Source organism: Oncorhynchus nerka, linkage group LG20 (genome assembly GCF_034236695.1).
Source record: "Oncorhynchus nerka isolate Pitt River linkage group LG20, Oner_Uvic_2.0, whole genome shotgun sequence".
NCBI classification, from domain to species: Eukaryota; Metazoa; Chordata; class Actinopteri; order Salmoniformes; family Salmonidae; genus Oncorhynchus; species Oncorhynchus nerka.
Window position 1 is genome coordinate 30318167 of NC_088415.1, and position 14674 is coordinate 30332840.

The 14674-nt window shown below is 41.8% G+C and overlaps 1 protein-coding gene across 1 annotated transcript; it reads right to left on the reverse strand.

The window, feature by feature from the left end:
* Positions 1-640: 640 nt before the first annotated feature.
* Positions 641-9723, reverse strand: LOC115101651 (protein polyglycylase TTLL10-like). Its single transcript, XM_029621112.2, is given in 12 exon segments — positions 641-1643; positions 1959-2052; positions 2173-2289; positions 2499-2639; positions 3181-3352; positions 4002-4105; positions 4107-4189; positions 7627-7712; positions 8015-8135; positions 8348-8466; positions 8581-8743; positions 9276-9723. Coding segments are annotated over 12 exon segments (2331 nt in total). The 5' UTR covers positions 9571-9723; the 3' UTR covers positions 641-807.
* Positions 9724-14674: the final 4951 nt, after the last annotated feature.

Here is a 14674-nt window from a genome sequence, read left to right on the forward strand (position 1 = left end):
ATCCATGTTGAGGGATTTCCATCGCCTCCATCCGGATCGCCCTGCACCTCGTCCTCCGGGGCGACCTCGAGGCCGGTGTTGGCGCGCTGCGGGAGCCACGCGTCAGGGGGGGGGTACTGTCACGAGTGGCGCTCGGCGGTCGTCGTCACCGGCCTATTAGCTGCCACTGATTGTCTTTCCTCCCCCCCTTGTATGTTTATTGGTAGCACCTGTTTATGTATGATTAGTTTGTCTTTATTAGACAGCCGGCCCGCCTGGTTGTTGTGCGGGATTATTTCAGTGTAACCTTCGGCTCTGTTGTAGAGGTACGTGTTAGTGCTTGGTCGTGACTTTTCCGTTGTACATTTTCATTCCCTGTGTTTGGGGCCGTTACTATTGTGAGCAACCTGTGGTGCGTTGGTGCTATTAAAGACGCACAGCATTGCACTCTCTGTCTCCTGCGTTTGACTCCACACCCACGACACCCGGAGCATTACAATAATACATTTCAAGTAAAAAATCTTAGTCTCAGTATTACTCTGGTACCGTAGATTTGCCTGTGTGCTATTTCACCAGTTGTCATACTGTTGTGCAATTGCATTTTTGAAGCCACCTCAAACATTTCAAGCATCAAAAGACAGAATCATCTGGGGGTTTTCAGGGGAGAAATATACTTTATTAATTTAAAATATTCTGTAATAAAAAGCAAAGTAGGATTCCTTTCATGGCGAGGTTCCAACCTCACCCATGCATATTGTTACCCACAAACCAAAATGATTAACGTTAAGCCTATACTTTGACAGGTGTGAGTGTCTCAGTATGAGTATATCACAGCTCCTCCCTGTGCTCTTTGTCCTCTTTCTCTTCCTTGGCTGTACTCTGTGTGTCTACACCGGGCTCCTGGCCCCCCCCTCCCTCCTGTTCCCCTTCCTTGTCCTGTTTGTCTGTACACACGGGGCTGCTGGTGCCGGGCTTGGCCAGGCGGAACTGTGTGGGCCTCAGGGAGTAGCAGAAGGGTTGTTCCTGGTCGGGTTGGCAGGCTTTGGTGCCCCGCAGGCGTCTCATAGAGAAGCGTGAGCCCTCAGTCAGAGCCGGGGTGGACAGGGACATGAAGGTATCCTTCACCCACAGGAGATCTGAGGGCTTGCGATGTTCTGAGTTCCCTGATCGCCGCTGCCAGGTGCACTTGCTGAGCCGGAGCTCCACGCGGGCTTGGGCTGGCTTGGGGGGTCGAGGACTGGGTTTGTGGGTGGGATGGGGTCTGGGGGCCCCTGCTGGGCCTGTGAGTCGGTTGGGACCAGTCTGCAGGAATGGATCATTGTGTGTAGTGACAGGGGCAGGATGGTCAGTGGCATCAGTGCCAGTCAGGGGTACCAAGACAGCCGTCATGGCTACAGGAGAAAATGTGTTTTCACTCACTGACTTCTCCCGAGACACTGATGCTACAGACTCTGTCTTCTGAGTCCTGCTGGTGGTGAAGGGCATTTGGGTGGAGACACTCTTTGGGTGCTGGGCTTGGAGGGGTACTGCTGTTTTGCTCCTGCGGCTGAGAACAGGGACATGGGCAGTCTCGCCATCATACAGTAGCACAAAGTCCCTCTGGCTGGCCAGTGGCAGCAGCTTCAGTCCACAGCGACACTTGTTGAAGATCTCCAGAGTCAGATCTACAGGAGATAAGGCATAAGGCTGTAAGGGCTGACTAACCTACAGCTGGGTAGTAGCTATCACACATCAGGCTATTTTCAACTCTCCAATAGAAAAACAGAGAGAAGCCACACACAGGCAAACTAACAAATTAAAGGGGAACTGGCGACACATCATCTCGTTATCTTGAATTACAAAGACAAAAAAAGTATTTCCGAAGTGAGTTTATTTCTGAGATCAGCTGCATTTGAGGATATCTTGTCAAATTCTTGAGGTAATATCATAGTCCAACAGAACTAATTAAGCCAGTCATGTGAATAGTAGTGTGTGCTCACCCAAAGTTTCCACAACAGTACTGGGAATCACTTCCTTCAGGGCCTCACAGTTGGTGTGGAGGGCTGGGTTACAGTTCATCTCCAACAGCCACACCTAGATGAGGACAGACAAAGGCACAGCAAGCACATCAACTGTTAGTTTGACCAACCGCTCACAAATACTTTGAAACTCACACACACTTTACATTAAAAACCAATGAGGTGTTTTGCCGACCTTAAAGTCATCGTCAATCATGAAATCACAGCCAATCAGGTCAAAGTACCCCAGTTTACGATCTAGCTTGGCTTTCACAGCGAAGAAACACTGGATCATGATCTGCTGCATTCGCTTCTAATGAATGGATAACAGACATAAGGTAAGACAAACAGACAGACAGACAGACACAAAGGTGTGGGTGGAGAGGATGTCATTTGTAGTCTCTCCCAGGAGTAAAATCACATCACTTAACTATAAATAACACCAATGATGCCTTCATAATTGGTCCTTGAAGGGTTAACTTAACCATGATGTAAACCTAAAAAAAAAACTATAAAACTCACGGCGAAAGCGCCAAGCACCCAGTCCCTAGGCAGGCCCTTGGCAACACTGAGCTTGTCATTTACATAGGTGTTGAATCGATCCATGGACCAGACAGTCTCCTCCTTCAGCACGCTGTAGAGGGGGTTCTTCTTCTGCATGTACTGTGGGGAAACAAAAGGGGGACCAGGATACACATGAATGGCCAGAGAGAGGAGTTGTTACAGGGCCAACAGTTTGAGACTTGATTGGCACCATTATTTTATGACCTGGTTTCTGGTCTATTTTCATGCAGTATCCTATGGAGATGCATCGGTTGACAACCTGATTCTGAAATAGTAATACTCTGCTTATATCACTAAACTTGCAGGTCAGGGGAGCAGGTTGATATTTATTGTCATGAGTTGTCCTGGAGCAGAATTGAGCATTTTCCCTTTAGACAGGCCAACTGCAACATCAAAATTGCCTATATTGTAAAGATTCATTATTTTTTATTTTACTTTTTGTCTTCATTGAAGGTTAGGGTTAGACATTAGGGTTAACAGTGTGGTTAAGGTTAGAGTTAGAGTTTGGTTTAAAATCAGCTAGTGACCACTCTGCAGAGCTGCCTCCAGAACAAGATTCATGACAAAAAAAACACTATCCTGCTCAGGTGAGGCAAAATAATTTTGTAAACCAAGAAAGAGAAGCATATTTTCTACTAACCTGATTGGTCAAATGGGAAGAAAGGTTGGGGGAGTTGGGGTCATAAAGGTCACAGGTCAAGCGCACGTAACCATGGCGAAAAAATACCATGTAGGGTGAGGTGCAGGCAATGAGGAAATAGGAGCGCACATCAAACTTTCTCCCCTTTAAGAGCAGAGGGTTCTGGACATACCTGAGGAAACATTAGATATACATTATAATCCACTTGGTTGATCTAGGATCGTCCCCGCTGTCCAAATAATCGTATTCATTATGATAAGGAAAACGGATCCTAGATCAGCATGCATACTCTTTCTGAATACAGGCCCAGAGCCTTGTCGAAATAGATACAAGGCTGAAAACGAAAACAATGCGACTGATGTTTCGTCTATGCCAAATGTCTCAAATTCATGAGCTAGCTAACCAACAACTGTAACGATGTATTTGAGAGATCAGGTGCTCTATGTGAAACCTTATTTATATATAGTTTACATGTTGTCAACAATCTATGCCAACACCGTATGTTTTGCCGCATAGTTGCGCACGCGTCGGTTTTGTTGCTAATAAACCAACCCGTCTTTAGTACATCGCTCTTTTAAAAACAGATCTTGCATTCCCTCTGTTGGTGGAAATGTAATAATATATCCAATTCGTCAACTGAATATGGCAGACAATGGCAGTTTTGCAATTCATGGAGAATTACTACAGTATAACCACATCGAATAAAATCAGAATTATATAATGTATTTGATGATAGTATAATCTGTAATTCCTTTTGGTTTTGCAGACACAGTACTGAACGTTCTTATAAAGTAGTGTTCACAGCCCTAGTGTTCACCCACTGCTGCACGATGCGTGCCTGGGGCAAGCGAAAAGGCAGCGTCCTGTTGCACTGGGTCTCTGCGATGTTCTGCAGCTTGAGTCTGAAGGCCGAGACGTCTTCCTGGGCTCCTCAGGAGGAAGATGCCTCGCCCCTGGTTGAGGCCCGTGGGCTTACAGATCCACATGCTTGTCTCCTCATCACACATACCTAGCAACGCAACATGGTTTTATTAGAATATATTATGTAAACTTGAATGAAACTACTAATACGAGCAATTTTTCGCATTATTCCCATGCTCCTGCAACAATATAACTCAGATGTGGGAATGCTTTTTAAATGTCTTATTAGAATATCTCAAAATAGTGACATTTAATAATTGTAGTTATATGTAAACTATGCAGACAAAATTGCTGACTACATTACCTACAGTACCAGTCAAAAGTTTGGACACGCCTACTCATTCAAGTTTTTTTGAACTATTTTCTACATTGTAGAATAATAGTGAAGACATCAAAACTATGAAATAACACATATGGAATCTTATAGTAACCAAAAAAGTGTTAAACAAAGAGATTCTTCAAAGTAGCGACCTGTCACGCCCTGACCATAGAGAGCTTTTTATTCTCTATGTTGGTTAGGTCGGGGTGGGTCATCTAGGTAATTTATATTTCTATGTTGGCCTGTCTCTGATTAGGGATCATATTTAGGCAGCCATTTCCCCTTTTGTGTTTTGTGGGATCTTGACTATGGATAGTTGCCTGTTAGCACTATTATTAGCTTCACGTTTCGCTTTAAGAGTTATTGTTTTGGTTTTGCTGTGACTTTCACTTAAAAAGATGTGGAACCCAGATCACGCTGCGCTTTGGTCCAGTTATTATAACGTTTGTGACACGACCCTTTGCCTTGATGACAGCTTTGCACATTCTTGGCATTCTCTCAACCAGTTTCATGAGGTAATCACCTGTAATGCATTTCAATTAACAGGTGTGCCTTGTTAAAAGTTCATTTGTAGAATTTCTTTCCATCTTAATGTGTTAGGCCCAATCAGTTGTGTTGTGACACGGTAGTGGTGGTATACAGAGATTGCCCTATTTGGTAAAAGACAGAGTCCATATTATGGCAAGATCAGCTAAAATAAGCAAATAGAAATGACAGTCCGTCATTGCTTTAAGACATGAAGTTCAGTCAATCCAGAAAATTTCAAGAACTTTGAAAGATTCTTGAAGTGCAGTCAGAAAAACCATCAAGCGCTATGATAAAACTGACACTCCTGAGGACCGCCACCGGGAAGGAAGACCCAGGTTTGCAACTGCTGCAGAGGATAAGTTCTTTAGAGTCACCAACCTCAGAAATTGCAGCCCAAATAAATGCTTCCCAGAATTCAAGTAACAGACACATCTCAACATCAACTGTTCAGAGGAGACTGAGTGAATCAGGCCTTCATGGTCAAATTGCTGCAAAGAAACCAACACTAAAGGACACCAATAAGAAGAGACTTGCTTGGACCAAGATGAGTCCAAATTTGAGATTTTTGGTTTCAACCGCTGTGTCTTTGTGAGATGCAGAGTAGATGAACAGATGATAGGGGTGGCAGGTAACCTAGTGGTTAGAGAGTTGGACTAGTAACCAAAAGGTTGCAAGATCAAGTCCCCGAGCTGACATGGTAAAAATCTGTTATTTTGCCCCTGAACAAGGCAGTTAACCCACTGTTTCTAGGCTGTCATTGAAAATAAGAACTTGTTCTTAACTGACTTGCCTAGTTAAATAAAGGTCAAATAAAATAAAATCTCTGCATGTGTGGTTCCCACCGTGAAGCATGGAGGAGGAGGTGGGATGGTGTGGGGATGCTTTGCTGGTGACACTATCTGTGATTTATTTAGAATTCAAGGCACACTTAACCAGCATGGCTACCAGAGCATTCTGCAGCGATACAGCATCCCATCTGGTTTGCGCTTAGTGGGACTATCATTTGTTTTTCAACAAGACCATGACCCAACACACCTCCAGGCTGTGTAACGGCAATTTGTCCAAGAGATGAGAGTGATGGAGTGCTGCATCAAATGACCTGGCCTCCACAATTACCCAACCTCAACCCAATTGATAAGGTCAGGGATGAGTTTGACCGTGGAGTGAAGGAAAGCAGCCAACAAGTGCTCAGCATATGTGGGAACTCCTTCAAGACTGTTGGAAAAGCTTTCCAGGTGAAGCTGGTTGAGAGAATCCCAAGAGTGTGCAAAGCTGTCATCAAGGCAAAGGGGGGCTGCTTTGAAGAATACAAATTATATTTAGATTTGTTTAACACTTTTTTGGTTACTACATGATTCCATATGTGTTTTTTCATAGCTTTGAAGTCTTCACTATTATTCTACAATGTAGAAAATAGTAATAAATCAATAAAAACCCATTAATAAGTTGGTGTGTCCAAACTTTTTACTGGTACTGTATGTGTCACAATAATTAGTTATTTATGTCACAAAGCAGACTAAACCTTATTGTTGTCATTATGCATGTTATATTTCACCTGATTGTTGTAATTTTGCCGTAGGCTTGAGAGATGCTGTTTCAATTTATGATATGCAGATGTATCATTGTCATCCTCTTAACTTAAAGGAACAATTATAGGATTTTCAAGAAGCAAATTGGCACTTGCCACACCATCATGATGATGCATTTTGAACCATCATGATGATGTGGCAAGTGGCACTTTGCTTCTTGAAAGTCCAACATCCTGAAAACTTGACTGCTGACATGCAAACATTCTGGGTCTGTATTAACAATGGACTAATGAAAAAAATACCCAAATATAGTTTTTGAGTGGATTTATCCTTTAACTTTTAGAATTAAAGTTACTATTAACTTCATGATGATACACATTGCAAGTTATACTGCATCCTTCTTCTATGGCAGCTGAGTCATAAGTCTACTTGTGCTCTTGGTGTGGGAGAACTGGGAGAACTGACTGGGTCATGGTTTCTTCTTCAACCCTTCTTCCTCTTTAACAAACCTAACTGCAGAAGGTGAAAATAACAGGTTTCGAAATGCCTTGAGGCCAATACCTAAAGCTTAATAAAGAGCGGTGATACTAGCAAGAGCAGTGTGCAGGTTTCTTCTTTTTTTTCTCATGTTATTCAACTGTTACCATGCACCTGCAACAAAGATAGCTCAGATGTGTGAGTGCCTTTTGAATTTTGAAATGAACAGCTTTGAAATTCTGTGAAGAGCAATGGTACTACAGTGAGGCGGTAGCCACTGTTAAAGGACTGTGGGTGTCATGGCTTTTCACTACATGTCTCTCAGACATGCCCTCTGCCAACATTTCTCTATAGCAACACAACAGGTTTCTCTTGTGATTTTATCACAATAGCCTACTGGGAACTGAAGTGCTGTACCTTAACGTTCCATCATAAAAATAAATAAATAATAATACATTCAAATCGCCAGGACAACTATTGTGTCACACATCTGTCAGTTACGCATTATTTGTTTTCAATGTCTTTGCCTTCATTGTCTTTTCCATGAAGCACAAGTTGCTTTTTCAACTGTAGCCCCCTACAGAATCTTGTTGAACCTGTATTGTAGTGTGCTAGTATTGACATGTTATCATGTTACTGGAGGCGTTGTATTTGACTTAGGCCAATTTTTACCTTCCTGCTGGGCAAAGAAAGCCTCTCTCTCATCTCTCATGTCCATGCGGAAGGTGGTGGGGAAAAACTCCTCAATTTTCAACCTCCTACAAGGCAGAGAAGTATAGCCATTAGATGAAAGGTCACTGTATTACTTAAAGGGATAGTCCACTTTTTAAAAGTGTTATCTTATTTTCAATACTGGATTTAAAAATGGATGCAGGAAAATCAATACCCTAGTGAAGTAAAAAAATAAAATAAAGGGAACTAACATACGTTATTATAGAAGTAGCCATTAGATGAAGTAACCATTGGAAGTAGACATTAGTAACTACTCTATAGAGATACAGTATTTTACAGGACTATAATGTGAGAGGTCTATGCACCTTCTTTGTCTCAGATGCCTCACCTCAGTCCCCGACCGTGGGTGACCTTGCTGCTGAAGCGGTCATACTCTCTAAGGCTGCTAAGGAGGCCGATCTTAGTGGTCAGCACCTTGTTGTTGGGGATCTGGTAAAGGAGCTGTTCACCTACATGATGACATATTCAAAACCATTCTCCTTCATATAGTCATTTTATATCTGTTGTCTTCTACAAAAGAGACAAGATTTCAAACACTGAACCCAGATATATATTTGCCACTTATTATGAAATATTCAAGACTGAATTAACATTTTATGTAACTATAACTGTATTGATACCTCTGTGGAGTGAACCATATGAGCTTGTATAGTACAGTTACCTTCTCTGAAATTGTAATAGGTGACTGGGGATTTGATCTCGCACCACTTGAGTTTAAAGTCTTCTCTAGTCTTGTCGTAGATCCGTTGCCATCCTCTGCTCTCACAATAGGAGGTTACTCTACATTGAATAAAAGTAGTCAATACAAAAAATGGCTACACTCAACAGATTGAATTAAGGCCTAATTTGAATTGTCTTATCATTTCACTTCATTGGAATAGGGGAGGGACTTACATGGAGGCTCCGTTCCCTCCTCCAAAGAAGAAGAAAGACCGGGGGCCCCTGGGCTCCTCTGTCCGCCTGTCCCTCTCCCTTTCTGGATACGGTAGTAACACCACCCCCCTGGGGGAAGACCTCCTCCTGCTCCCACTGAAGCACTGCTCTTCCAGACACACACCTGCCGCACCCAGAGATATAGATTAAAACACACACTCATACACACACACACACACACACACACACACACACACACACACACACACACACACACACACACACACACACACACACACACACACACATGCGTACACTCGTACAGAACATGCACGCTTACACACTTGAAATGTAACTGCTGAGTGCCAAATTCTATTCAAAAAGTGTCAATATGTACTGTAACTAAAATGGTGGCAACTCTAGATAGGAAAGTCATGTTTACTAAACCATAAGAAATAATATTGCTTTCATCAGCTTTGTAGTTCCTGAGTGCTGATTTTGAACATTCCTTTTCATTTCAGTATTCTAGCTTTTCTTTTATCTTTGTTCACTAAAGCATATAAGAACTTTTCACCACTGTATGACTAACTGGTTGTTTATATGCCTCTCCTGTTACTTATTATCGGAAAACTTTAACAGACAAATTAGATTTTTAGAACCTGATGAGAAAAAAGCCTGAATTGAACCACCAGAATACCACCATTCTCCACACACACCTGGCCCTCCATCCTCCCCACTCCTCCGTGCTGCAGACGTCCCCTGGTTACCTCTGAGACCTGTCTGTGGGTCCTCCTGCAGTTGGCCTACCCCTTGACTGGGTTCTGATGTCACTTCCTGTATCTTGTTGTTGTCGGCCAGGGACCCGCTGTCTCCAACCTCCTCCTCCTGTGTCCCTCTCTGGCTTTGTCTCTCCGGGGGCGTGTTGTCTCCACAGGCCAGCTGAGCTTCTGGGAGCCCTCTCACCCCTGTCTCGCCCTGAGGGCAGGGCTCAACCAAGTTCTCAGATGACATCACTTGCCACTGATGCTGACCCAGATCGTGTGAGTAGTGGAGTACTGTAACAGGAGTTTTTCCATTGAGAATGGCAGCCGGACCGTACTACCTCTCTCCTTCTCGCAGTCTGTGACACCCCCCCCCCTGTTCAAGATTGGAGACAGGAGTTAGCTGACTCATGCTGCACTTCAGCATGCACTCAGTACTAACTGGAGTGTGAAACTAAAGCTATGGATAAGATTCAAAAGGATGGCTGTTTAATTGTAGTTTCTTGCATGTCTGTTATTCTATTTTTTATTGAGAAATACAATTGTTTAAATGTACTCACAAAATGCAATTTAATCTCAATGTCAAGCAAATTGTATTTTACTGTATTCATAGCCTAGTACATTTGCCAAATTGTTTTATTCCTTTATGCTTTATAGCTAATAAAAATGTTAAGGACAAGTAATTAGATTAATTAATATATCGCAAAATGCATTAAATGTAGTCCTATTGAGCAATTTGCAGAATCGAGTGGTTAGCAGAAGTGGGTAGGCAGTAAGTGATGACCTCTGACCTTATCTTGAGCTGGTCTTGTTGCGCACTGATGCCTTTAGATTTCAGCTATGCATGCAGCTATTTAGGTCCAAAACAAAAGCTTTTTCTTTTTATGCATTTCATCCAATGGTCCACATGAGGCCCTAAAAAGGATAAAAAAATTGCCCATGCACAAATTAAATAGTGTAAGTCAATATGCTGTAATTCAGTGTTAGTCCATGTAGGTTTTGGTCTGTAAAAAATACTACTGGCACACTGGTAGCCAGTTTAGCCAATGCAGAACAAACTGATTAGGAAAGTGTGTAAACAGCCACTGGTTGCCTGGGAAATGGGTGCCTTGGCAACAGTTGCTAATTCTAGATTGAATCTTGCAACAATACCACCACAAGATATACTAGTCAAGGATATGAATCCCACATACACCCCACCTCCAAGTTTAGTGTCATTCAATATTAATTGCCAGTAAGCCTGTGGTGTGGCTTCTATAGTAATTTGAGAACAGAGTGTCAATCAAAATGGATTTGCCAGTTTTCCAATGCATTTTATCTAGCAAAAGTGTAAAATAATCTTTTCTGGAGGGTGCACACATCAAAGTATCCAGGGGGCATTTCTTTCCTTTTTGTGTTGTAATAATCATCACACCTTGTCTTGGGTCTTTGTTCCATAAATGTCCCCTTCTTTCCAGACTCAATTTAATAAGTAGTGATCTAAAAATAAATATGTTTAACTTGTATTCATTTTAGCAATGTTTGTGTGTGTGTGTGTGGGGGGGGGGGGTACTGGCAAATACTGATAGGTAGTTAAAGAAGTTAAGGTTTCCTTTTTTCTCTCCCCCATAAAATTTGCCTGCCCCTTTTTTAAATCCAGTAATCACTCCCATCGCAACCATTTGCCTACAGAGGACCCACCCAGTCACAGTTGGCAATTACCACTAATCCTCCCCCTACCTCCGAACACCATGATAATTTACTGGGAGTGGTGCCGTTGCATCTAACAGCCATGCAAACCTACAATATACTGTTGTCTGATTGTGGATTTGTCACAGGTGTACATATTTCATTTTATTGAAGATATAGAACACACAATTCAAAACCTAAAAAAACAAAGAAACATGCCTCAATAACTTAAGCATCTTTTAGAACAATTTTGGATTCAATGCATTAGGCAGAAACACATGTACAGGGTTGGAAACACTGGTTTCTTAGGGCTAGGCGTCCCACCAGCGGGACACCTGTCGACAACTTCCTGTGAAATTGGAGGGTGTGCAATTCAAATAAATTGGCGCCATCGATTTGAGTAATCCACTCGTTCAACATGCAGAGAAAGGAATTCAAAAAGCTACCGCTACACTTTGTTAAAACAAGTCAAAATACATTTCTATTTAATCCTCAGGTACCCTAAAATGTAATTAAACTATAATATTTCATAGAGAAAGAAGTATGTTCAATAGGAAAATGATATTAGCAGACTGATTTCCAACTGAGTCCCAGTACTAAAACTTATCATTCTTCCTCGTTTTGGAAGAAACAAGCCTGAAACCTTGAACAAAGACTGTTGATATCTAGTGGAAGCCATGGGAATTGCAATCTGGGAGCTGGATTTGGATATGCCCTTATACTGGCCATTGTAAGAGCATGGGCTCTCCCCCAAAAAATTCTGGTTGGTTTTTCTTTGGATTTTCTCCTACCATATCTATTGTGTCATACATACATTATTTTTAACATTTCTATAAACTTCAAAGTTTTCTATCCAATGATACCAATTATATGCATATCCTGGCTTCTGGGCCTGAGTAACAGGCAGTTTGCTTTGGGCACGTCAGTCAGGCGGAAATTCCCGAAAAAAGGACCCTAGCCTGAAGAAGTTTTAACAAATGATTGTTCACTGCCTGCCGTCTATTGATACAGACTCATGAGACAGGTGTGTGCTCACTCAAGATTCGATATTGCCCTTAATGCCCTTAATGCACTCTATTTCTTAACGAGAGAGTAAATTTCCTCCCAGACTGTGCCATCAAGCATCATATGTCGTTTTGTAGCTGGATGTGGCTCAGGGACAAGCCCAAGCACATTCTCTGGTTGGTACCATATAATGTCCTCTTTCATTGGCCAAAATAATTGGTTGGCTCCCACATAACTCATTGTCTTGACTAGAGCACAGCTCTCTGCATCAACGTTATGTATAATACCAGGGTAAGGGTCTTCATCATATTTCACATCACCATTTTCCAATCAGTCCCTCATGTATGTCTGCAATGTGCTGTATTGCGCTAGGAGATGCCTGTGGTGCTGTGCAGGTGGAAGGTTGTGCTTTGTCTGCCTCTATTTGTTGAATTATCACGATTTGTGCATGGGCCAAAACAATCACATACAGTAGATGTGGAGTCATTTGAGAGGCAGATAGGTCATCATTCTATAGCTGTAAGACTTCAGGTGAGTGTGGTGGTGTGTTCCTTTACAGGTATGACTCCATAACCACAATTTTCTGGATAGTTGATCTTCTTTTTCTTTTGTTGTTGCTGGGAAAGTTGTGAGATGGATTTCAGTTCACCACTTTATTTTCTCCTGAGTTATCTTTCTTTTTGTTTCTTAAGATACTCCTGGTATCTTATAGGATCTTATTTGATTTTGTTTATATACATTACATGACCAAAAGTATGTGGACATCTGCTCGTCAAACATCTCATTCCAAAATCATGGGCATTAATATGGAGTTGGTCCCCGCTTTGCTGTTTTAAAAGCCTCCACTATTCTGGGAAGGCTTTCCACTAGATGTTGGAACATTGCTGTGGGAACTTGCCTCCATTCAGCTACAAGACCATTAGGGCGATTAGGCATGGTTTGCAGTTGGCATTCCAATTCATCCCAATTGTGTTCGATGGGGTTGACGTCGAGGCTCTGTACAAGGCTATCAAGTTCTTCCATACTGATCTAGACAAACACTGAAAGATGAAAGATTACAAAATTAATAAAATGATTGGTCAATTTTGGGGGGAATCCTGGCTACCCTTGGCATCCATGAATACACGCACACTGCCAAAAAATCTACCTGCAGTATAGCATAATAGGAAAAAAGTTGATTTGTTATATCTTTTTAAAATATTAGTTTGTGCGACTTCTCAATTAGTTTTGAGTCAGTGCCACATAAACATTTGAAGTAATAATGACTTTGAGTACAACTTACTAACAGTATTTGAGTTAAAAATGCCTTGGGGTTAACAGCGCACAATAAGCTCCTAGTCCCCCTGTCTCAAGGGGATTTATGGCTGATTTATGATGAAATCACCTCTGTTGCTGTTACTTTATTTGGCACTTAATAGGCACTTACTGTAGTAATTTCTTGAAATGGGAAAAAATGTTTTTTATTAAGTTAAACGTGCTCTTTATGACAGAATGTTCAAATAAGGCGCAATCAAACGTACTGAATTGGTGGAACGACCCATGAATTTTTTTTTTTTACAATTGTGAGTATAAATGTTGGCAAATAATGGCCAAAGCGAGTAATGGCCAAAAATACACCAATACATTTTCCATATATACAGTTGAAGTCGGAAGTTTACGTACACCTTAGCCAAGTACATTTAAACTCAGTTTTTCCACAATTCCTGACATTTAATCCTAGTAAAAATTCCCTGTCTTAGGTCAGTTAGAATCACAACTTTATTTTAAGAATGTTGAATGTCAGAATAATAGTAGAGAGAATTATTTATTTCAGATTTGATTTCTTTCAGCACATTCCCAGTGCATCAGAAGTTTACATACACTCAATTAGTATTTGGTAGCATTGCCTTTAAATTGTTGAACTTGGGTCAAATGTTTCTGCTAGCCTTCCACAAGCTTCCCACAATAAATTTGGTGAATTTTGGCCCATTCCTCCTGACAGAGCTGGTGTAACTGAGTCAGGTGTGTAGGCCTCTTTGCTCACACATGCTTTTTCAGTTCTGCCCACATATTTGCTATAGGATTGAGGTCAGGACACTCCAATACCTTGACTTTGTTGTTCTTAAGCCAAGTTGCCACAACTTTAGAAGTAAGCTTGGTGTCATTGTCCATTTGGAAGACCCATTTGTGACCAAGCTTTAACTTCCTGACTGATTTGTGATGTTGCTTCAATATATCCACATAATTGTCTTACCTCATGTGCACCAGTCACTCCTGCAGCAAAGCACACCCACAACATGATGCTGCCACCCCCGTGCTTCACGGTTGGGACGGTGTTCTTCAGGTTGCAAGCCTCCCCCTTTTTCCTCCAAACATAACGATGGTCATTATGGCCAAACAGTTCTATTTTTGTTTCATCAGACCAGAGGACATTTCTCCAAAAATAATGATATTTTTCACCATGTGCAGTTGCAAACCGTAGTCTGGCTTTTTTATGGCGGTTTTGGAGCAGTGGCTTCTTTCTTGCTGAGCGGCCTTTCAGGTTATGTCGATATAGGACTCGTTTTACTGTGGATATAGATACTTTTGAACTTGTTTCCTCCATCATCTTCACAAGGTCCTTTGCTGTTGTTCCGGGATTGATTTGCACTTTTCGCACCAAAGTACGTTCATCTCTAGGAGACAGAACCTGTCTCCTTCCT